Raw genomic sequence first — 23612 nt, 5'->3', positions numbered from 1 at the left:
AGGCAATTCATAGAGGAAAAGTGCACCCCTCCAAATCCTCATTTATATAGCTAACAACGAGAGAGTATTCGGGTCGACGCAGACTTCAGTGGCAATATTTTCTTAAGATTTCCTTAGAATGTAACCAAGCCTAGTATAGAATATTGTTCGAGGATAGGAGACATTAGAGATTGAGCCCGATTGAGCGAACAGTGTATTGTATCGTGTACAGTGTATTTAAAATTTAGATTAGTCACTGATCTTGTTCAATGCTAACAGAAATATTCCAATCAAAAATATACGAACTTTGACAAATCGAGCGAAAATAATAAGTGAAAACACCCAAATGTATCTGATAGCTTGGATTCACTTTGAATTGTAGAAAGGATTGGCCAGAATTTGATTTATGGATATGGATGAAAATGTAGTTTAAAGAGAAAATCTTTGAGAGAGAAGATGTTAGTTTCAGAACCATCAAAAAAATCGTGAAACAGTTACAGTTTGATAAGATAGTTTCAAATATTGAAAAACAGTTGGCATATTTTCTTTGTCTATTCATCGCAGAGAAATACGGAACATATTTTTGCTACAGGGGGTTCTTTTTAAGAAGAGATAAAAAATAAGGATAGAATTCAATGATAGAAAGTCGATTTTGATTTAGTTTTGAAAAATGCGATTTTGTTACTGCCTGATTATGAAAAAGCAAATTACAGACAGAAATTTGGCGTAGGTTTCGCTCACAGCTTATTACAAGCTACGATCTTACGAGTTATTCTTAAGAATTTTCTCAGAAAGTTAGTTACCTAAAACATGCCATGATAAGACACATCACATTTCATTTATATTCACATTGCAGTCGATAACTACTTGACATGAAATTCAAATTTAGAAAGTTTAAGTGGGATAATATTTTTTATCAAAAATTTTAATTGTGTTTGATTGAATTTTATGAATCAACTGACGCACTAAAGGTTAAATGATGTCAATGATAAGATAAATTCCGAACTTTTACTGAAAATTAAAGTAGAAAGCTGGAAAAAAGTGAAGAAAATTTAGAAAATACATTATTTGCCACATTAAAGAAGAACGTTACGAGGAGGTTAGCGTCACTATTTGTGTCAGGTATTTGACGTGAGAGAGATTGAAATTTGTATCAACGATTTGAATTTTTTTACTGTACTTACCTAGAACAGTAGAAGAAATACTTAGTTAGTCCAACGATGTAAAAATAATAGATAACCAACTACCTCTAGAAGGCACTTCTCCCAAGAGAACAACCATTGTTTTCCTATTGAAATGAGCACTCCTTTAAATAGCTCTGTGTGCAGTGCGTGTTATGCTTTTAGCTAGATTTTGACACACTCTTTTTTTGAGAATCAAGGCAAGTTGGTTATCTATTATTTTTACATCGTTGGTTAGTCCGTTATATTTTGTCACTACAAGGACAAATATGGGAAACGCAGCGACAGTTTTCGCTTCTCCAACACCTCCTCAAACCTCAACAGAGGAAGGAACAGAGGTTCGAGTTAAAAAGAAGTCGATCATTTCGATTAAAGGTAAGAAAATTTGTGAGAGGGAATCATTTTGTGAATTTTTTAATTAGCTTGCAGCTAATTTGGAGGCGTAGGAAATGTAAACAAATAAGTGTAATCTAAGGACCCGAATAAAAGGGGGTTAATTTTAAGTTAAAAAAGGCTATTTAGAGAATAATTCAGCTTGTGAGATCTGAAAATATCTTTAAAAATAAAAGAAATTGGGGGTCCGAAAATTTTTGGAAAATTAATAACCGGTTGAGGACATTTATTCGGGACGTTAGAATAGGTCACTGCACATATCACTCCTGAAACTTTCATCTGCTTTTGTTTTTACACTGTCAAATTCAATCCAATCATCACGCTCTATCACAATAAGCAACCACCACGCTTGTTCATTTCTTGAAAAAGCTCTACCTTAAGCAGAAATTGACAAATAACTCATATTGACGTACGAAACACTATAGTTAGACAATCGACCATCAAACCGATCGAACCAAGTTGAACACAATCGACTGATTAAGATTGCTCAATCGCAACTCAATCAAACAAAAACTCAATCAAACATAAACGCAATTTTCGGATCCGATTAATTCGATTGCAGAGATGACACTCAACTGACTCGATAACTCACAACATCGAGCGAGATCGAAATTGTAAAATTGCAATCAAACTAATCGAAGTTTACCTAAAAATGCCAACGTTCGATTGAGATTCGATTGATTCGATCGTCGTTTCCGTTTCATCGAGATGATCGTGAGATCAGTGTAACCTAAGACAGATGCTTTTTGTGCCTTTTTAGAGGTCTGTGAATCAAGTATCAAGGGGTATGGTGTACTCTGTACCAGAGTGTATCTCATGTTTATCGCTTCATGTAGTACACTCTGTGCGCATTGTCTGTTTGATAAAAAAATTCCCATACGGAGACCTTTACGATGAAGCATGATTCATAAAATAGTAACACTTCTCTCATCGTCCCCCCTCTCTCACCAACACGTCTGTTTGAGAAATCTCAAATGAGAAAAGACAACTTGACAACAGACCCTCTACGGTAATGAATTTCAAAATTAGCCGTAGTTACTGGGTCTGTGCACAGACAAGGTATGGTGAGGATGTGTAAAAGACAATATTTCAAGAAGATGACTTAATCACAAGAGGAACAAGGAACTTAATCTCCGGATCAAAAAAATCCACAGTCATTGACTGAGGGAGTAGGTTGCCTCAAAACAAACAAAAGTCTGGCTAAGAGGAGAAAAAAAAGTGAAGAAATCGAAACGTAAAAAAGGAGTCTATGTTAGCAGTGGGCACTGTGGAAAATTAAAGTCATAATTATATCAATAAGAATATAAGGGGGATTAAAAACTCAGTACTATAAAAGCAGGTGAAAAGTTCAAACAGGACACTTACAGAATAAACCAAACAAGATTTCCCACTCATATCATTATTATTAGCAAATAGGGATATTTAAATGTAAAAGATAATAAATGATCGCGAGGGTTTCTAGTCTACTTTTTTATTTGATTTGTCCTGCTAGACTGGAAAGGATTTCCCTTTCCACACAACTTTATAAGTCAATTTTGTCTATTTTTTGGAAATTTCATTTAATTGGATCAAGTTAAATCAAGAAGGATTTTTCTTACGAAGAAATAATTAATTCACAAAACTTTCAATCAGAAAGGAACTATGGAGGAATTTTACCGACTTCTTGGTTTATCGAGTGCGGCAATGGGTATGTTAGACGATGCTATCGTCCGTTTTAGAGTTGTAGTAAACACGGGAAAGTATATATGCGCAGATTCAGGCCATCAGGGCGGTTTACGGGAAAAAGAGTGGCGGAAGAGTTTGGAACACTGTAAACACCTCCGCCACTACTGCTTACTCCTCCCGAATTCATCATGCCTCCTTTTTTAGTGATCTTGTGTAGACGATAGAATCGTCCATGAGTATGTTTAAGGTCTATTTTGAAAGTGGGTAGACAAGAGTAAAAATATTGGCTGCATAAAAGATGGTTCGGACCATAGGTGTGGGTAGGTATGTTTTAGGGTCAGTTTATGGTCACAAAATCATAAATTTGATATTTTCTTTGTTAGATGGCGGTTATAAATTGTTAAAAAAAATTCAAAGGGACTTAAAAGTGGGGCCAAAACCAAGCCATGCGATATCTGACATCATCTTATTTTTTTATCAAATTCAGGACGGAAATCGTCGCAAGCGGTTATGATGGAAGAGCCGAACAAACCATCACCAAAAATCAGCCAATCAGCAAATGGCATTCACAATTCAAACAATGGAACAATAGAGAATAAAACAAAAGAAGACAATAGGATAGTAGAAAACAGAAAAAAAGAAACAATACAACAACAAAATGGAAAAAATACATGCCCTCAACAGGTTGATGAAAATTTAAAAAACCTTCAAAATGGAAACACAGATAATTCAAAGGTATCAAACGGACATATCGAAGGGGATGTCCCTGGTTCACAAAATGGGAATCCTCCTATCGCAATAAATCCACCGTCAAGGGATTCAAGCCCAAATACAAAATCACAAAATGGGGATTCCCACAATATAAAAGAAGAGGGTGATAACTTGCCAAAGGATTCCCTGAAAGCACCACCTAATCAACTATTAAAGTCAAATTTAAAACAAAGTGAGCCGAAAAATCATCACGGAAGCAGTGTTACCACCAAAAGTAAAACAGTCACAATATGTCCCGCAGAAAATCACAAAGACAGCAAAGACGGCCTGACTGAAAACAACAACGGGGAAATAAAATACGAGAAAGAGAAGAAGGTTACCATCTTGGAAAATGGCGGCCCAAAGAAACCACGTGATCGCGGTTTACCACGCAAGATCAGCATGACGACAGAAAACATGTGTCGCTTGAAAAATATGACCACCAATAATGAAACCATTGATACGCTTCACATTAGTGCCGAGGTGAGTAACATGGGACATGCACTTTTCTTGCATTGGTGGGATGGAGCATGTTGCATTGCACCAACGCGAAAAAAACTTTTCGTGCCCCAAGCTTTAACATATGCATCCTTTTGACTTTCCTCGAAATTTTAGAGATTCTTCTAGGATTTTACCTATCTTTATAAGACACCTATAGCTTTTCAAAAAATATTATAAGTACTTTACATTGATAATCTAATGACTAACCAAGTAATTTTCGACAGCTTCTCTTTTGCTGTTTTACACATTACACAGCAGCCGGTTCGGATTTATATGAGCTGAACGAAGGATTGAAACATGTTCAGACGTGACGGTTTCGTGTCGCTCCGGTATGGTTTGCGTTACGGATCGAGAGTGTTCATATTATTTTCGGAACGTTTCGGAGCAAGCGAAACGGAGCGGTTCCGTTCGGATGAAAAAAGTGGAGTGTAACCATTTCTATCCTTTTTGCTTTATAACGTCTTCTTTTTCGTCGTTTTGAATCTTGACGTTCACACTTGTTTTGGAACCGTTTCGCTTCGAAAAGATATGAAATCATTAAGTCTGAACATGGTCTTACAGGATCGTGGTACAGGCCAGTTCGAGCCAGGAAACCCTTGTTTGCCTTTCTGTAGCGTTAGACTGCAAGGTCATCACTCTATCACTAACGACAGTATCCAAGATGGAATGTAGAATATGAGGTCGTAAAGATTCGCCGGTTATCCTGACCAACGTATATCCCACTTAAACGATAGTCAAACTACTCAATAAAATGGAGTTAGTTGGCTCCTAATTAGAATTAGCAATGTCTTCTTAGAGACGCATTATCAAAATTTTGGTCTCGTTTCAAATTTGAGAATAGTCGCATCCACCAAAAAGACAACAGACGCTGATATTGGATACATTTAAGTTATTACATGAATTTGTTTCTAGCGACAACATTGCAGCGGAACACGGTGTTTAGGTTCAGTGGTTCAACCATCAGGGGGTCTGGGAACTGAAATGTTGGCACCAGGAGAATTGAGATCACAAGATGAGTTATTGAGACAAGCGAAAGATTTCATCTCACAATATTACAAGTCGTTGAAAAGGTAAGGTAACATTATAATCTTTTTATTGACGAAGTAGACAATCAACAGAAAGACCCCCAGTATAACGTTAAAATTTTACGGCCCGTACATTCAAAATCGCGACACGGTTTTATGATTTTAAACTTACACTCAATGTAATCGAGCCTCAAGCCTCTAAATCTTTTAAGGACACAAATGAACGCTGATCTCCACCTAATCAAGGGCGTAAAATATTTCCCAATTTTCTTGTTCAAGGACATCATTAAACGTCTACAATTCATTGAACAATTCGTTTTCTACAGTTTACTCGCATAAAATTTCGCACCGCGTGAACACAAATTTGAAAGAATAATTTTTTGTTGATTCTGCTTTTTCTTCAGTATAAGTTGTGTGGCTGCTTTAACTACGCTACGTCGTATCTCATTCGTCTCGGTTTTACTTTTACTATCTGGATGTTTAAATAGATAGCTTTAAACTATGTACACGATTTTTATAAGAACACACTACATAAGAACATGAGGCTTCGCTGGCCAAAATGTTATAAGAACATTTTAAGGCTTTGTTGACTCAAAACGCCCAATTTCTTAGAAAAATGGTCAAATTATTCACAAAAGTGTCAAAATTAGAACACGGTAAGAACTTTCAAAAAGAAAGCTTCAAAAGTTTAGGATGTTCTTATAAAAAAAACGTGTTGTTTTGGACTATGGATGTCATTTAAATAATACCCTTTACATTTCCCAGAGAGAACATCGAAGAAGAAATGGAGGAACGATGGGAGCGAGTGAAAAAAGAAATCGAATTGAGAGGAACGTATGATCTGGATGAAAAAGAATTAGTATTTGGAGCCCGATTGGCGTGGAGAAATGCCGCAAGATGTATCGGTAGAATACAGTGGAAAAAATTACAGGTATTATATTATTTCTTACCCGATTATAAAAAGTGTGAACAAAAACCTGATGGTCTCTAGCTAATTCGCACTTCTAATATTCGAATCTTTCTGTAATTTTCTCCTGTCATACCTTTTATCATTATCTCTTCATTACTTTAAATTCTTTGTTATTAGGCGTAGTAGTGTAGTGGTTATAAACCTTGATTCCCGTCTGGGAGGTCAGGGTTCGATTCTCAATCGGTGCTATGATTCACTTGGCAAGTGAATGTACCTTTGCCCGGGTCGACCAATGCCTTGTGAGGGGAACTGGGTACCGTCACTCTGATGAAAGAGTATGGAGTATGACAGGCATTGCATGTGGTGTGGTGACGATACTCATAGATTCAACACCTGCGAAGATGTATGGCCTCCCGTGTAGCTTGGGTATTATCGTCTATACACCAATAACTCTTTCGTGTCGCAGCGCAGGGTTAGCAGTGTCTGGTAAGCGTGGTAATTTCCCTATACTAGGATAGGGCCCATTCCGGATGATTCAGAGGGTTCACTTATCTTCTCTTCTCTCTTTGTTATTTGAACGTTCAAATGACATACATAAAAACCATTAACATTATGTTGGACGCTAAAACAACCTTGCTGGCTGTTTAAATTTGTAAAAAGTTAGCTCTCTAGAAAGTTGAGAGGAGTCTTCAGTTACATGTAGTGATTCTTTTTTACAGGTCTTCGATTTTCGCCACGTGACAACCGCGAAAGAAATGTTCGATTGTATCTTACAACACTTACAGTTCGCAACAAATAAAGGAAAAATCAGGTAACCCAGCTGACGCACACAACATTGTTTCAACGTTCATTTAATGTTTACAACGTCCATATAACGTTAGATGAACGTTTAAACAACGTTGCGTGCTTAATTTCCGAGCAGATTCTGATACTACGCGCAAGGCAGGTATTCACACTAAAGATCATTGCTCCGTAAGAAATTCTGCCCAGGTTGGCACACCGCTTTGATCTTTTCCAACCAGATTCTGGATGATATTAAATGAGCTTTTTGTGCCCGGTGATTGATAAAAAAAATCGCACCAAAATCAAAAGCCAATCATATACATGCTATACACAAACATTAGAACAAGAAACAAAATAATGCAAAAACAAAACATCATAAAATCAAAATTTCTTTTTACCATCAAAAGGTCAACGATTTCCATTTTCCCACACAAAACAGAAGATATGAAGGAATTTAGAGTTTGGAATTCACAAATCATCAGATATGCTGGTTACAAGAAAATCGACGGTACAATTGTCGGTGATCCTGCTAGTGTTGAGTTTACTGAGGTAAATAGTTTACGATACGATCTCAGATTCAGACTAGGGAAATGGTTTGGCAAAATGCTAAGTAAAGACTCTTTTAAACAATAAATGAAATAAACATAGGAACATTTTAATAGCACTGAAGTCTGAAAAAAATCACAAGAAAATAAGAACAGCCGAACAGCAGTCAAAATTTACACTTGTTCCTATAAAAAGGAAACCATGTATCTCAACAACACGGAGTAAATTCTCATTTTCATCTCAGATCATTAATTTCGTCAATACAATTGAAGATACTGAAACCCTAGGAAGAGAAAATTTAAACTCTCAAATGAATTAACAGCATTCCCAATACCAGAGTCCTACTACACTGTCCCTTCTAGATAGCACAGGACTTAGGTTCATAATTTGACGTGCTTCCTCTCATTTTTTCATTCTTTCACATTTCAGATAGCGCAGAACTTAGGTTGGAAAGGAGCTGGAACCCAATTCGACGTGCTTCCATTGATTTTACAAGCTACTGGAAGAAAACCAGAATGGTTTGAGATTCCCAAAGAATATGTTATGGAAGTACAAATCAAACATCCAAAGTAAATATCAAGATTATGATATGCCTATATTCACGGAGGTTTATATTATGAACTTCATAAATTTTTCGATGTCACTCGAATTCCTGCTTCGTGTATGAATGCGTCTACGAGCTACATCCGAGGAGGGTTCACTTAAACTTTAACCAAATCTTTCAAATCTGATCCGCAGTCCGTGTCAGATTGGGCCATTCCATTTTATATCCATTCCAGGGGGTGTTTTTTCATTTTTCCAAGGGATCAAAAAGCTATACACTTTAAGGTATGAAAAGATCTTATCTAAGTGTATTTTTAGAAATTTTACCATTTTCCAGGGGTATCCACACATTTTCAATATTTTTTTTGACTTGAAAAGGTTCGTCGATCCCCCCATATGTATGGTTTTTTTAATGGTACAGCCCATTCAAAGCCTAAACGAAAAACAGTTGACTCTCTAGTTCGGCCTTCAAGGGGACAACAAACCCTTTTGAAATAGAAAGAGTGAAATCGAGAGTTTTTCTACGAATTTCAAACACTAATTCCTATGTAAAACCAAAGTAAAAAAATTTCCAATATAATATACCTTTACTTTAAGATGTTACATTTAATCTATCATTCTAACAAACTTTTTCTCAACAGTTACCCAAAACTAGACGAGCTTGGCTTGAAATGGTATGCGGTACCCGCAGTATCGAACATCATGTTGGACTGTGGTGGTCTGCAATTTACCGCATGTCCCTTTAACGGATGGTATATGGCAACTGAAGTTGGAGCCAGAAATTTCACAGACACGAACCGATATAATCTATTAAAGGTTAGTACAAGCAATTAACCCATTAAGTACCGGTGGAATCATAAATTGTCATCCGATATACAGGGTGTCCCTAATTAAAGTATCGAGTTTGAACATGCGATTGAGTAGAAAAGTTTGTGTGTGTTATCGCTAAAATATAAGAACGTTCTCCATCACACAGGCTTATTACAAAAGGTAGTTACAACGTATAAATTAATCGTAATGACAAAGAAAAAAGAGGGAGAGCTTAAAATACAATTTTGTGAACACGCACATAAAACTTTCTACTCATAGTTGTGTTTCGACTCGATACTTTAATTAGGGACACCCTGTATACGATGTTGTATAGTAATTTTTTTCTTAATTTAGTAGTGTATGCGCATTTGAAATCAAAAAGTAATTGACAATAAATTTGAAGTTAGGTTTAATGGGTTAACAGTCGCAATGCATCAACTGAAAGTCATTATCAGTACTCCTGATCATTGAGTTTAAAGCCCGAAGGGCTAGAGTAGAATCTCTAACCTTTCCCAGGTAAGAACAAGTGATACTTTTATGGACCTACCTGGTTATGCATTTAACACATATATAATTGATATCTACGTGAGCATGAACGTTAAACAATCATTCAGAACGCAAATAGTGACGATTTATTAAAATTAGTCGTCTGTTTCTTATAAAAAAAAACGTTTAGAAACCAAAATTTCATGCTCTTGAAATATTCTTTCATATTCAAGACTTCGTGAGCATAAAAAGACATCTATCTCATTAAAAAATTGAGTAATTTGGCTGAGAACATTGATGTATGCTTATTAATAGTGATTCTTATAGATAAAGATGCGTTTTTTGAGCTGAAAAGATTTTTTAACCATCTTGACCCATCTTTTACCTACTTTGATGCAAAAAATCAGAAAAAAACAACGATCTAATATTTCACAAAGTCCAAAAAATCCCTTTTTTAGCCGTTTTTTGGCCCAAACATTTTTTTTCGAAAATCGGGCTCCGTCACTTTCGAGGGTTTATAGTTATGCATCTTTGTGCAAAATATGATAAAGAATGACAGAACCAATCTCGAGAAAAGCTAATACCTAAGTAATTGATAATGTGCTTATAAAAAAATATCGAATTTGGCCAGTTTTTCTATAAAAAACACGCCAAGCAACCAAAATTTCATGTCTAAACACACATATGCTTCAAAAGTAAGCCCTCGTGAGCAAAAAAAACATCTATCTCATAAAAAAATTGAGTAATTTGACTAAGAACATTAATGTATGCTTATTAATAGTGATTCTTATAGATAAACATGCGTTTTTTAAGGCAAATAAATTTTTTTGCAAAAATCTGCTTGAGCCATCTTTTACATAATATGATGGTACCTTACTTTCAAAAAATCAGAAAAAATTAATGATCCAATTTTTCACAAAGTCCAAAAAACCCGTTTTTTAGCCGTTTTTTGGCCCAAATTTGCCCAAAAAAGATTTATTTCCAAAATCGGGCTCCGTCACATTTTGGCCACCACCATTTTGCACCTCTGTACCAAAAATCAAATGATTCCTATGATTCAATCTCGAGAAAAGCTGGTAACGAACGGACGGACATAGGTGAATTTATAGGACCTCCACCCCACCGGGGTAGGTCCAAAAAATGAAACCACTTATTTCCCATCCAGTACGCGCCTAGAACGTTCCACAATCATGACGACGGATTGTATCTAGCGGTTCCTTTGTTTTTGAGGACTGAATTTTTTGAAATCTAGCGATAGATTTTACTTTCAATCCGGCGTTTGTGTAAAAACCACGCACGGGCGTTCTGGATGGGAAATATGTGGCTTCATGTCCCATCCAGGAGTCTCGAGTCTAGTCCTTCGGGCTTGGAAGTCAATGATCCTGATTCATGGCGTTCGCTAAATCTACAGGCCTAGCAGACGTGCAGCCACTTCGATTTAATGGGGGCTCATTGTCGTTGCATTGACGCTAATACAAAATACTGATTCCAAATGATTTCTCATTAAAATAGCGAAATGGTCCAGAAGTTTTTTTTGTATTTGTAACTTTAAAAATCACCTCATTATAATTATAGCAAGTAGCCCAAAAAATGGGGTTGAACACGATTAACAATAGCTCCATGTGGAAAGACAGAGTACAATTGGAACTGACCTTTGCTACGTTGAATAGTTATACAGTAAGTGAATCTTCAGTATTAACATTCTATGAGGTTTTTTTTTAATTTTCCCAGTTTGAGCTTATCAGCAACAAGACCATTTCGTCAACTTGAACACTATACGGTTGACCAACTGACACTAAATTGTCCAAATTTTAAGCAGGCCCGATATAAGGCAAGCTTCATCGGCATATGGGGAAACTTCGACACTGAGTTTACCACGGAGTTAAAAATGTAATTCTCTGTGACTAAAAAAATAGTCTAATAACTAAAATAATTCAATTTTCACAAAAAGTCACTGCAACTCACTGAATTTTCTTCAATAGGAAGCAGGAGTGACAATTGTGGACCATCACACGGCATCCGAAAGTTTCATGAAACACATGAAAGACGAGGTAACGAAATATTAATTCGCAATTAATTAAAAATTACAGCCACTAACGAGGGCAATACTAACAGGCTCTAGAATCGATTTTTTACATAGATACCATACGGGTCTATGACTTTAGGCAATCGTTCTATTCTTTAAACATTTTTTTTGAACTGAATAAATAACAGATATTTGAGCCAGGTACCTCTAGTTTTTTCGCCCTGATGCGCTAAATCCCACTACCTTATCGGGGAAAACTTCGTCGGGGAAAAGTGACGAAATTTTGGACAAGTGACGAATATTTTTCCCGACGAAAACTTTCTCCGGCCTTAATGCGTTTACCAACTACCAGTAAGTGACGAATTTTTCCCCGACGAAAATTTTCCCCGATAAGGTATATTATCGTTTCAACATGCCTTCCTAAAGGTACTTCCGGCAAAGAGCATTCAGTTATTTCTTACTTGTATTTAGGAAAAAGTACGTGGAGGGTGTCCAGCAGATTGGGTGTGGATCGTACCGCCCATCTCAGGCTCTGTAACGCCCGTATTTCATCAGGTAAGAGAAACTATCAATAATGGCGGCGGAAAGCTAAAATTCAACGGAAGCCCGGGAAAACTGAAATTAAAGAGTTTTAGAATTATTGAAGCAACGTATTTGCGCACTATTTCATAAAACACCCCTTATTTCTAAAGGCATTTTTCAGTCTACGCTTATTTTAAGGGGTCAGAAAGCATGGTTTTCCTTTGTAAGGAGGCAAAAAGAACTAGAACACAAATGAAACTTACTTTGACTTTACTTGACATAGGAAATGTTGAATTACAAGTTATATCCATCATACGAATATTTGGAGGACGCGTGGAAATATCTTCGTGTTGAACGACCCTCGCCTTTAAAGAAAAGAAGAACTTTCAAAGATGTGGTAAAGTAAGTCAATCATTTGGCATTTTCCAAATACCCTTTTTTTAGAGATAGAGCATTCGGCTAAAGCTCGCAAGGCCCGCAAGATTGTGGGTCTTGGACTAGTGAGAGCCTTTCCAAAAACCCGGATTTTTCATCCCGTTTCTTGGTGAGCAGTGGTGAGTTCCACTTTGACGATTTTTTAAAATAAGAAGTCTGTGCTTTGACGCTAATTCGATATTTTCGCTACTGCAGGAGCTTCGAAAGTTTAAAGTGACGTCAAAAAATCGAATGTTATGCGCCCGAAAACCTGGGCATATAATCAATTTCTATTAACTTTTTATAGGATAGTCGAGCTATCAAATTCACTATTCGGTGGAATTTTGAAACGAAGATCAAAAGTCAGTATTTTGTATGCTACAGAAACTGGTTAGTATTTATCGCCTTAATTTTCTGTCTGTACCACCCTGAACGCCAAAGTCGTGTCTTTCCGCTATATTTCGTTCAGTTTGTTTTTCTTAGTCCACTAATATTTACTGTTCGTACCGAAGGGCGTTGCACCCGACCGGTGTTTGTATTTTGTTAATGATTTCAAAAAGCATCAACTTCATTATTTAGAATCTTTTTTCATACTAAGAACCGCCTCACCTAGCACATGACCGTAGATAAAGATTCTTTCTACTAAAGTCTTCTCAACAAATAAATTTACAACGTTTATAAAAAAAGGTTTTAACTTGGGATAGTCTCCGCTGAATTGAATTTAAAATCTTGATAAGAATTAGTTTGATATTAATTATTTACTTAACTCCATCTCTTTCACAGGAAAATCGAAAGCGTTTGCCAACCTGCTTAACGAAGTCTTTTTACATGGTTTCGATTCCAAAGTGTATTGCATGCAAGATTATCGAGTGACAGACATCGAAAATGAACAATGTGTATTGTTTGTAGCAAGTACTTTTGGAAATGGTGAACCCCCTGACAACGGACAGGTATAACTAATTCATTATAACTAATTCAAGCGACCGTAGTGCAGTGGTAGAACATGTCGGCTCCGACTGCGGTCGCAAATTTACTTGCTTACTTAATTCATGATAAACATGACGTAATGTTTTAAACGGAAACACCCGGGTTTTTGCCAGTAGTGGCAAAGTTAAGCTAGAGAAGTTACTGAAAATTTGCCATTACTGGCAAAAAACAGGGGCGTTTCCGTGTTTTCATTACGTCATGTATATCATGAACTTAGAATATTTCCGAGATTTCCAAAAAATTTCCAAAGAATTTCTTGAATTTATAACTTTTCTCAAGCTGTATGTAAAAGTATGCTTAGGAATCTTTTGCATGCGGGGAAGAGGTTGCTTCATTTAGGGTCTTTCGGGCTCGACCATCAAACTTTCTTTTTCCTCAGCTGTAATTTTTTAAGTAAGTTGTTGTGGATATATATGTTAGGATATCAGGAAAACTGTTTTGGCCTAGAATCGACCGTTAGAGTCTTTGCGAAAGCAACCAGGCTAAACAACTATTAATATACCAGATTATATTCATACGGTAACGATATGAATTCTTGCTTTCGTATCATAGGATTTTGTCAAAGGTCTTCATCAAATGATTTATCCCACTGAAAGGTAATTTTTGATTGATTTGATGTTATCGCACATTATTTTCCTGTTTAGGTTAGGGTTAGATACTGGGAATAAAGGTAGTCTGTATGATTTTTCTCTCTTACTTAATACTGACCGAAATAACACTGACTTAATTTTTGGTCCACTTTTTTTTATAGCATGAAAAAATATCGAAGTTTTTCGAACCTTCATCAAGGACTAAATGAAATACCAGAAAATCAAAAAGGACTCTTGTGTAATTTAAGGTAAAGTTCTTCTAATCAAAGTTTAGTGGGCTATTGAAACTTTTCCTAGATCAAGCTATCCTCTCATTACCTGTTATCTGTAGACCTGGCTAGCCGACTTGTATTGTATGTATTTTCTGGGAAAAATAAAGAATAATATGAAAAAATTCAAATATCAATCTTTAAAGAGCTCTTTTTAGCTCTATAGTTTGATGTTGCTGTTTATACTAAAGTCCATTGTACTAGATGCCAAGGTTCCGAAAGTAGAGCCTTCAGGTCGCCGAGGATTTATATAGTACTTAATCAACTAATTCGATCTTTAAGGGATCAGAAAATTTAAACGGATTATAGAAAGATTCGAAAAAGAGAGTACTTTAAACGACTTTCCAGCTGAAGGGCCCAATGCTTTAGTTCAAACTTTAGAAAGGTTCGAATAACAGAGGTTCGAATTACAGAGAGTGGACTGTACTATAATTATAATGTTGATGAAATTTTATCTTAAATTCTATATGCCACAGGTACTCAGTATTCGGTCTCGGTTCACGTGCTTATCCTAAATTCTGTGAATTCGGACATTTGTTAGACAACAGTTTCGCAAAACTTGGTGGTGAACAGATCTACCCAATGGGCGAAGGAGACGAGCTGAATGGACAAGAAGAATCTTTCAAAGACTGGGCACGAGCTTGTTTCAAAGTTAGTTGCTTGTTTTAAGACAACCCTGTCTCAGTTGAACTTCTTCACACAATGGGGAAGAAGATTTCTTTCGAAATCCCCATGGGGAATCTTAAAATCCAGTGGGGATGGTTTTGGAGTTTTTTCTATTGAATTTCAAATGGAGATGAAATCAAAGTTATTTTTCCCACCGGGATCCAAGCCGACCGGCGTCCGGTGAATAAACATTTAGACCAGCAAATCGCAGATGTTTTTCGTAGATTATCGCTAGATAAAAGTTTATCAGACTCCTCATAGCTTGAACTTGAATATAGATGCTTGTTCATATAGGGCGTTTTGAGATATTCTCAGACCTCGTTTTTTACTAAGATTGAAGAATGACTCATATCACATTTCCACAAGAAGTTGATTTTTTTCTTCTTCATTTTTCATTTTCATTTTTCATTTTTCATTTTCATTTTTCATTTTTTTCATATTTTTTTGCTTGCTAATATTCCACTCACAAATATCTTTTCAATAAGCACAAAATCGTAACTTGATTCAAATTCTATCAAAAGTTACAGTCCTTTCTGTCACAGCTGCAAATTATTTTGAGACGGATTTTAACTCACTCTGATTTAAACTAATGAAATCAACAAAAAACCAAACAATAAAAAATCACCACCTTTTCCAGGCTGCATGTGACGTCTTCGTTATCAAAGATGCTAAATTGCCGGCTTCGATCATGGATAACCCCAAAGAATGGAAGGACGGGTGTTTCCGTATCAAGAAACATGACAAGAAAACGGAAAGAACTTCTATATGCGACGGTAAGTTAGAGGAAAAAATATAAAATACTCTGAAATTTTCTACAGAGATGTCCAAATCTCTTTATAAATCGAACAAATTAAATTTGTGTTTCGAATTTGAATAAGCAAAAAGTAACTGTTACTTTTCATTTTTAGAGCTGAGGGTCATGCACGGGCGTAAAGTATTTCCATGTCCAATCATCGATGTACAAAACTTACAAACAAAACACTCAGAGTAAGTAAACAATGATTCGAATTTACCCTCAAGTCACAAATTAGACTAATGCTTTTGTAGCTACCATTATTTGAAAAAGCATGGAATGCTGAGGAAAAAAGTGTGATTTTTAGCAGATCCTGTCCCCCTAGTCAATGTCGACATCGCTTTGGGACCGAAAGGATTAAGATTGAACTGGATGAGGGAGGAAAAGAGCAGGAAAAGTAGGAGATGTGCCACCAGGGTTCTTTAATCCTATACGAGCCTGAGGACGGTCCTAGTTTACTCATACGAAAATAAATCTCTATTAAAGTGTTGTTACCAAATTGGTTCGAATAATATTAATCTCTTTTCTAGTCGTGTTACCAACTTGGTTCAAATCTCAAGTGAAGGTGAAGAGGGTATGATGTACCAGCCCGGTGACCATCTCTACATTTACCCTGAGAACGATAGTAAGCGCGTGGACAAACTGCTGAAAAGAATTCGATGTGAAACAGATATGGATGAACTGGTCATGGTCGAACAAACCTCAAGTACGCTGTTTGAAATTTAGTGCGTGGTCTAACTTGAACAGGGATTTTTTTTCATTACATTTGACACTTGGCTCTCTAATTCGATTTTCAAGAGGAATTGGATTTTTATCGAATAAGGGAGCGTATTGAATAGTAGAGCCTCGTTTACGAGAGCTTTTCGTTGACGGCGACTTTCAATATTATCAAATAATGGAGCGTCTCGAATAGAAGAACGTCGAATTAGAGAGTGTCAACTGTATAAGGTTTACCTTGTCCGATATCAAAAGCCTTTAATCAGAAATTCGTCCTCAACGGCCGTTTTAGGGAGATTGGATTTGATTGTAATCTCTGAGTGCTTTTGGATTTGATTGTAATCTCTGAGTGCTTTTGAATAATGCGTGAGACATAGCTCTCTCCTCGGTTCCTACAGGTTAAGTAGAGTCACCCAAATAGGTGTAAAGGAAAGTTTTAGCAATGAAAATTGGCACCAGGTGGTCGAAGCTAATCAAATGACCCCATTTTCTTTACGTTTTTGTGCATATTAGTGTACAGTAGAGAGCATCAACTGTATATTATATTGACTGTTCCGGAATTTCAGGGAACGACATATGGGATGCAATAGACAAAGTACCATTACCAAACACTCTTCGCCGTATATTCACCAATTACTTGGATATCGAATCTCCACCCTCCAGAAAGTTACTCGGTTTTTTCGCATTGTGCGCTAAAGATGAAGATGAGAAGACTAAACTGAACGATCTCGCTACCGTAAGTTTTGACGTACACATATGACGTAAAAAAACGTTTCTTGAATGTTCGTCAAACGCTATATGGACATTAGTGCCAGCAAAGATAAATTTTCCAAACTTGTTAGACAAAAGAAGGAAACCAGTATTTCCATTTAGAGACCAGGCCGGGCAGTTCTTAAAATATTCTTATTGTAATAATAATGGTTATCATTTAAATTTCAGCATTTTTTCCGATATTCTGCAGGTAATTGAGACATATGATGATTGGAGATTACAAGACTATCCAAGTGTTTTGGAAGTTTTGAATCAATTCAAATCCATCGATGTGGATGTTACGTTATTGATTGATCAACTCCCTCTGCAAAAGGCTGTGAGTATAAACCAAGTTCTTTTACATTCACGAAACTAATAATACGCGTGTAAATAGGGTGAAAGAATATCGGTGATTCGATGGCCTGGGTAAGAACTAGGTCTGATCTTGAAGTCTATTCTTTATAACTTTTTGTTATCCTTTTTCTAGGTCTAAGTGTTATTGACACCTATTCTGAGAATTTTTAGAATTTAAGGGCTAAATTTTAGCCCTAGCTTAATCACAACTTAAAAAGATTTTCCTTATCCACCACCCACTTTTTTATTTTTTGAATTTTCATAATTCTTCTTTTTACTGCGCTATAATAAGCTTGAAATACCCTATTGATGACTGTTAAGGGGTTAATAAATGACTGAAAAATCTCCATATTTTGATAGAGACCGTACTCGATTTCATCATCACCGAAAATGCATCCGAATCAAATCCACGTCACGGTAGCTTTCGTGTCTTACAAAGTCAAAGGTAACTAAATCTCTTTTTTTCTCGTTACAACTCACATACTTGAGTTTCCTAAAATGGGCGCCACTTTAAATTTTCAAGATTTTATGCGCTTCAGTGCATACAATATTTATTAACCGCCGAGGCGGGTTTTTTCACATTGGTCTTCTAATCTCGTTTTGGTTGTGCTCACTACTTTGACGACCATTATTCTTTGATTTCGCTTGACTGGATTAATTTAGTACTCACCTAGTCTAGCAAGCTAGACGACTAATTCAGATATAGTAGAAATACAGTAAAACAAAAAGTAATGGAGGGAACAAATTTTAGTCAAACTAATATTATCCCGTAACAATTATCGTATTATCATATAACGCCTATACTACTGTATTACACGTATTATAAACGACTCCAGTCTAGTACTCACCGTATATATCTTTTCGTTTCAAAATGAATAATCAAGTCTCATCTATTTAAAATGGTAGCGTCAATTTTTTGGCGGTCGTTTCAGTGTGATTTCCACACTGTAACCTAGTTCTACTCTATCGAGGAATATGTACCTTTCTTTTTAAGACGGTTCTTTTCTAAGCGTACAAAACGATTTAAATTTTAAATGATGCTACTATACTGACCGTTGTATTAAAAATATCTGAACCTTCTTCACCCCACAATAACGAATAATTTTCATTTCATCTTTTCAAGACAATGTAACTCACTTGGGTGTCTGTTCATCATATCTAAATAACAGACGGAAAGGAGACATCGTGCCGTGCTACGTAAAAAGGTACATTTTGTTCGAAAATAAAATTCTACTTTTCCTTAACTTGATATTTCGAATCTAGTCAACTCCACAAAATTCCCCAAATGATCAAAAGTGAGTTGTATTTGAGAGAGTAGGTTGATATCGTTTGCTTACTCGTCAAGTTTAATTTACAAGCTTTTTCACATTGAATTGACACAGATGTGGAGCAAGAGCGGTCAGAAAGAGGAAAAGAAAAACAATTTTTTGTTTACAAAGCACGAAATCGAACACAAAAATAAGGACACCAGCCTGAAATGAAACATGTGTCTGATATGAAACAAAAAAACTTACTTTAAATCAAAAGATAAGCACAACTCCCAACCTGAACTTACAACACCTAATGTACCATCATGCATTGCAAAAAAAAAAGTCGTGTCTGGGTGCGGATTACCCATAATCTAGTTGCCAACAAATGTAGGTATGAAGACTGCAAATCTCAAATCAATTATTTCTCATTAATTTCACAGGGCGTATTCATTTTATCTACCGGAAGACAAATCCGCTCCAATCATGCTGGTCGGTCCTGGTACCGGAATCGCTCCGTTCCGCAGTTTCTGGCAAGAAAACATTTGTGAGAACAGAGAGAATGAAATCATTTTGTACTTCGGATGTCGACATCCGTTGAAAGATAATATCTACAAACAGGAAATGAATGAAGCGCTTGCAAAGAAGGGGTTGACAAAATTACACGTGGCTTATTCAAGACAAGAATTCAAACCAAAGGTGAAGTATAGATAGAGTTGCTGTTTACGTGAAAGGCTGATCTGCGAATTTTAGACAGTTTTTCACGAGGTCTATACAGTGGTAAACCTTAGGGGATTCAAAATTTATGACAAAAAATCTTAATTTCCTTGTAAGGAGTAAAGCTAAAGGAAACATTCTACGTCATAAATTTTGAAATCCTTTAAGATGATCCGCCAACTTTCACGACAAGCTAACTCGGCTTTTTATGTGGAACTAAGCAGGAATTGAAAATAACAGGGATTCCAACCAGTCGGAGTTGCTTTGCTTGACATCTTCCGTAAAATTTACACAGAATCAAAAGTAACTTATTCAAAACCCATTTTTCAATTACTTATTCTTCAACCGTAGGTCTACGTACAAGATTTACTTCGACAGAATGCTGAGGAAGTCTGCAACTTTTTGGTTGGAGAAAGCAGCCATTTTTATGTTTGTGGTGATGTTACCATGGCATCTGATGTCTTCCAATGTCTATTGGATATACTTCAGAAACACTCGGCTTTTTCGCAATCAGAAGCAGAGGCGCTGATAGCAGACATGAAGGTAAGGGATGTGAAAGGGCGCCCTTTTTATTTCGGAATGTTTCTAGAACCTTTTGTGACAGATGGACCAGGTCAGCTTTAGTTTAAATCTATAAGGGACCATTAGCTTTCCTTTGACGTTCATATAATGTTTTTTTTTGGATGGGTGTTTTTACACTGGTGTAACATGTGTCACCTGGGAAGTTAGACACCGAGGTGGTATTTTCCGTCGACGGACCAACTCATTATAGTCATCCGCTATGCACCATTTAGATTCTCAAATGTCTAAGTACTGCGGATCTTCGGCCGATTGTGTGGGTCTCAGGCTGCTTAAAATGTATCACACATTAAATGTGAAAGTATTCGGCTGTTAGCATTGGTATTCATCCATGGTGATATCCGCGGTAAGACAGTAATGGAAAGTCAATGCTCCGTTTGTTATGTATCATAGAAAATGGAAATCTAAATCATAACTATTGTTCTTTTTTCACATTGTAGAAAGCAGGAAGATATCATGAGGATATCTTTGGCGTGACACTCAAAGTTCGTGAAGTCACCACACGAGTTCGTTCCGCTGTCAAAAGGTATCATGATAACAATGAAAACCCGGTATTTTGGATGATCGACTAGAAATGGCACGCTCTCCACCCAACCCCTTTTTTAACCTCCAATGAGAAGACCTTTTAACCAGTTTTCACTATTATTGGATTGGCGTAAAACTTATAATAGCTTTTCATCGGTCATGCACACAGATATTTTGAATTTTACATTAATCATCATCTTACAATTTGTTGTCACTCACACTCTGATCAAGAATTAGTCATTTAAGATCTCTTGATATTCTTTTTACAAGACTCCAATCTTAGGCTATTAAAGATGCACTTATTCGGAACTTGGTTTTCTGTTGTAATCGAAATTCAGGGAGCACTCTAACCCTCACTCACCTTTGTCATTCATGCATAGACACCTTTTAACCAACAATAATAACCACAAAAGTATCGCACTAATGAAAAATCAGCACAATACATGCAAGTTTGATTCACACACATGCGTCAATAACATCCTTCCGATGCGGAAGCACGTTCGTTCGTTCGTTCGTTCGTTCGTTCGTTCGTTCGTTCGTTCGTTCGTTTCGTTCGTTCGTTCGTTCGTTCGTTCGTTCGTTCGTTCGTTCGTTCGTTCGTTCGTTCGTTTCGTTCGTTCGTTCGTTCGTTCGTTCGTTCGTTCGTTCGTTCGTTCGTTCGTTCGTTCGTTCGTTCGTTCGTTCGTTCGTTCGTTCGTTCGTTCGTTCGTTCGTTCGTTATGTAAGATATGTAAGAGTTTTTGCTCAACATCATACATAAAAATTGCTTGCACATAATGCACGATTTAATGCACCATTCCCGATATCAAACATATAAAACACAAACCAATACACCATTCTCCATTTTGGATTCGACGTATATTTTCAGGACTTGATTTAGGAAAAACAGATCATGCATAACACTACACGCACAACATACACCACTTCACACATACAAAACACACAATTTAATTCACCATTTCTAATTTTGGATTTGATGTATAATTTCAGGACCCGACCAACCAGTCAGATTATAACCAGTGACATCATCACCTCACCACCACCGCCATCATCGTCACTTCATCATGAACTCAGATGATCATTATCTCTAATTACCATTATTAATTAAAATGTAAACAATAACCACCATCATTCACTGTCATTTGGCCTGGCATAAGATTCAACTTCCCGCACAAAGATTTCACTGCCACTTTTCTAGAGGGAAAAGACCACCAGCTTCGGAAATTTAGGCAGTTTTCTAAGTAAACATAAGATTTTTGGTACCTTTAGAAAGGAAACATTTCCAAATCTCATATCAATTATCCCGCTCGTGGAACTTATGGCATGTCCAAAAAGCCATAAGTTTGGCGCAGAAAATTGGGGGCCTTACTGTAGACATATTCATTTATACATTATACATTGTTCATTTAAAGAAGCGTATTAGAGGATGTAGAATTCAGAAATCACTGTTAATGAAATAATTTTTTTCACCCAAAAAAGTCATTAGGCAAAAACCAAAAAATGCTGACGTCAGCAATGATGAGCAACTTTGGTCAAAATTTCATGTTTATACCATTAGCCAAACTGGAAAAGTCAGTGTAATCTTAGTCCAGGAAGTTGAATGTACCAAACGACGGTACCTGTCAACCGATAATCATGCCATGTTCCAAATTATTAAAAAGCGTTACCAAAGCTTCTTAACCTTCATTCCTAGCTTTATGTAATAAATGACAAAGTACGCATTCACTATCTTGATTTTTAAAAGCAAGTTCCTTTAGGAACAGGGGGTAAACCAGAGATTTCAAAATGAAAAATTCACAGGCTGGATATCCAGGCTAAGGCTTTCTCTTGAAAAGTAAGGAAACTAATTTAATTTATTTTTTCTAATTCTAAACGCACGGAAAGCGTAATTTCTAAGAAACAAACGGATTGTAAGTTAAATCTTGGATTTTCAAAAGGTACACGACTGGAAAACAAATAAATGGTTAGGTGGTTAGATCGAGCTAGAGAAGCAGATCAGGAAGTCACATAAAATAATAAAATTTTTACCATTACTTTTTACTTCAAACAATCTTCTAGATCGCGTCAGAAGTGAAAATACTTTGAAAAAAGATACACTTTGTCATCAAACCATCAACCCCGATTTCATATTCATCCCTCATCTTTTTTACATTATTAACAACCGTTTCAATTTAAACTTTCTCATAATTCGTTTAAAGAAACTTACATTAAAAAAAGTTTAGCCAAAATACGGGTTTATATCCGGGGGAAGGGTAGTGGGCAATAGATTTGCAAGATGGTGGGTATGACTCTGCCATATAGTGAAAATCGACCCTTAGAAGAAGAAAATATTGATTGATATTTTCAAGGTATCGTGACCCCTTGAGGGAAGAAATTTTTAACTTTTCGTGATTTCGTAGCCATTTGAGAGACGTGATATAGCCATCCTTATCGCTTACAAAATTCACCTCCACTCCAGGGATTTAGAATTAAAAGCAACCTAAAAAAATTTGTTTAAAAATTTATTTTTATTTGTTTTTGTTTATAGGAGGAGTCTTAATTTGAAGAACCAGCGACCGAGAAGATTTCACAAAAAGTTGTCCAAAGCACAGTCTCTGAACGTCGGTGCAGAAACGGCAAGGAGATCTCAAACGTTTGATCTTAATCTTTAATCTAAAGAATTATTGAACGCGATGCAATCATTATCATCCATCTTCAAATCAAATCAAGGTTTTATGTGTTAGAATGCACGATAATATAAATCTCAGAAACAGCAAGAATATTTGCAAAAATGCTTATGGGAGATTGTGTTCAAATGTTTTGATTAAAGGTTTTAAGATCTGTATTAATCGTCAATAAATTATGGTGAGGAATGGGAATCTATCAACTGGCTCCCTGCAATGAA

At 36.3% G+C, this 23612-nt stretch overlaps 1 protein-coding gene across 1 annotated transcript; it reads left to right on the top strand.

Moving 5' to 3' along the window:
• The first annotated feature begins 3158 nt into the window (after positions 1 to 3158).
• On the top strand, positions 3159 to 23525 carry LOC136815864 (nitric oxide synthase, inducible-like). Its single transcript, XM_067072311.1, has 28 exons — positions 3159 to 3240; positions 3706 to 4451; positions 5382 to 5539; positions 6260 to 6425; positions 7124 to 7215; positions 7595 to 7736; positions 8163 to 8302; positions 8918 to 9092; positions 11148 to 11249; positions 11555 to 11623; positions 12070 to 12153; positions 12404 to 12522; positions 12842 to 12924; positions 13318 to 13484; positions 14074 to 14117; positions 14273 to 14359; positions 14857 to 15031; positions 15684 to 15819; positions 15955 to 16033; positions 16370 to 16545; positions 17123 to 17292; positions 17518 to 17643; positions 18021 to 18105; positions 18784 to 18865; positions 19351 to 19606; positions 19976 to 20167; positions 20644 to 20729; positions 23256 to 23525. Exons 1-28 carry the CDS (start codon positions 3195 to 3197, stop codon positions 23377 to 23379), a joined length of 4107 nt encoding a protein of 1368 aa, XP_066928412.1. The 5' UTR covers positions 3159 to 3194; the 3' UTR covers positions 23380 to 23525.
• Positions 23526 to 23612: the final 87 nt, after the last annotated feature.

The sequence above is a fragment of the Clytia hemisphaerica genome, unplaced genomic scaffold, assembly GCF_902728285.1.
Source record: "Clytia hemisphaerica strain Z4C2 unplaced genomic scaffold, Clytia hemisphaerica genome assembly, whole genome shotgun sequence".
Classification (NCBI taxonomy): domain Eukaryota; kingdom Metazoa; phylum Cnidaria; class Hydrozoa; order Leptothecata; family Clytiidae; genus Clytia; species Clytia hemisphaerica.
Note: the sequence above shows the minus strand (reverse complement) of the source record. Positions and strands in the feature narration are given on the sequence as shown.

Excerpts from the sequence above, each read along its gene's own strand:
- LOC136815864 (XM_067072311.1), top strand. The coding sequence starts at position 3,195 with ATGGAGGAATTTTACCGACTTCTTGGTTTATCGAGTGCGGCAATGG. Across the intron at positions 8,303-8,917 it reads GTACAAATCAAACATCCAAA|TTACCCAAAACTAGACGAGC; the intron begins GTAAATATCAAG and ends TTTTCTCAACAG. Across the intron at positions 12,154-12,403 it reads TAACGCCCGTATTTCATCAG|GAAATGTTGAATTACAAGTT; the intron begins GTAAGAGAAACT and ends TACTTGACATAG.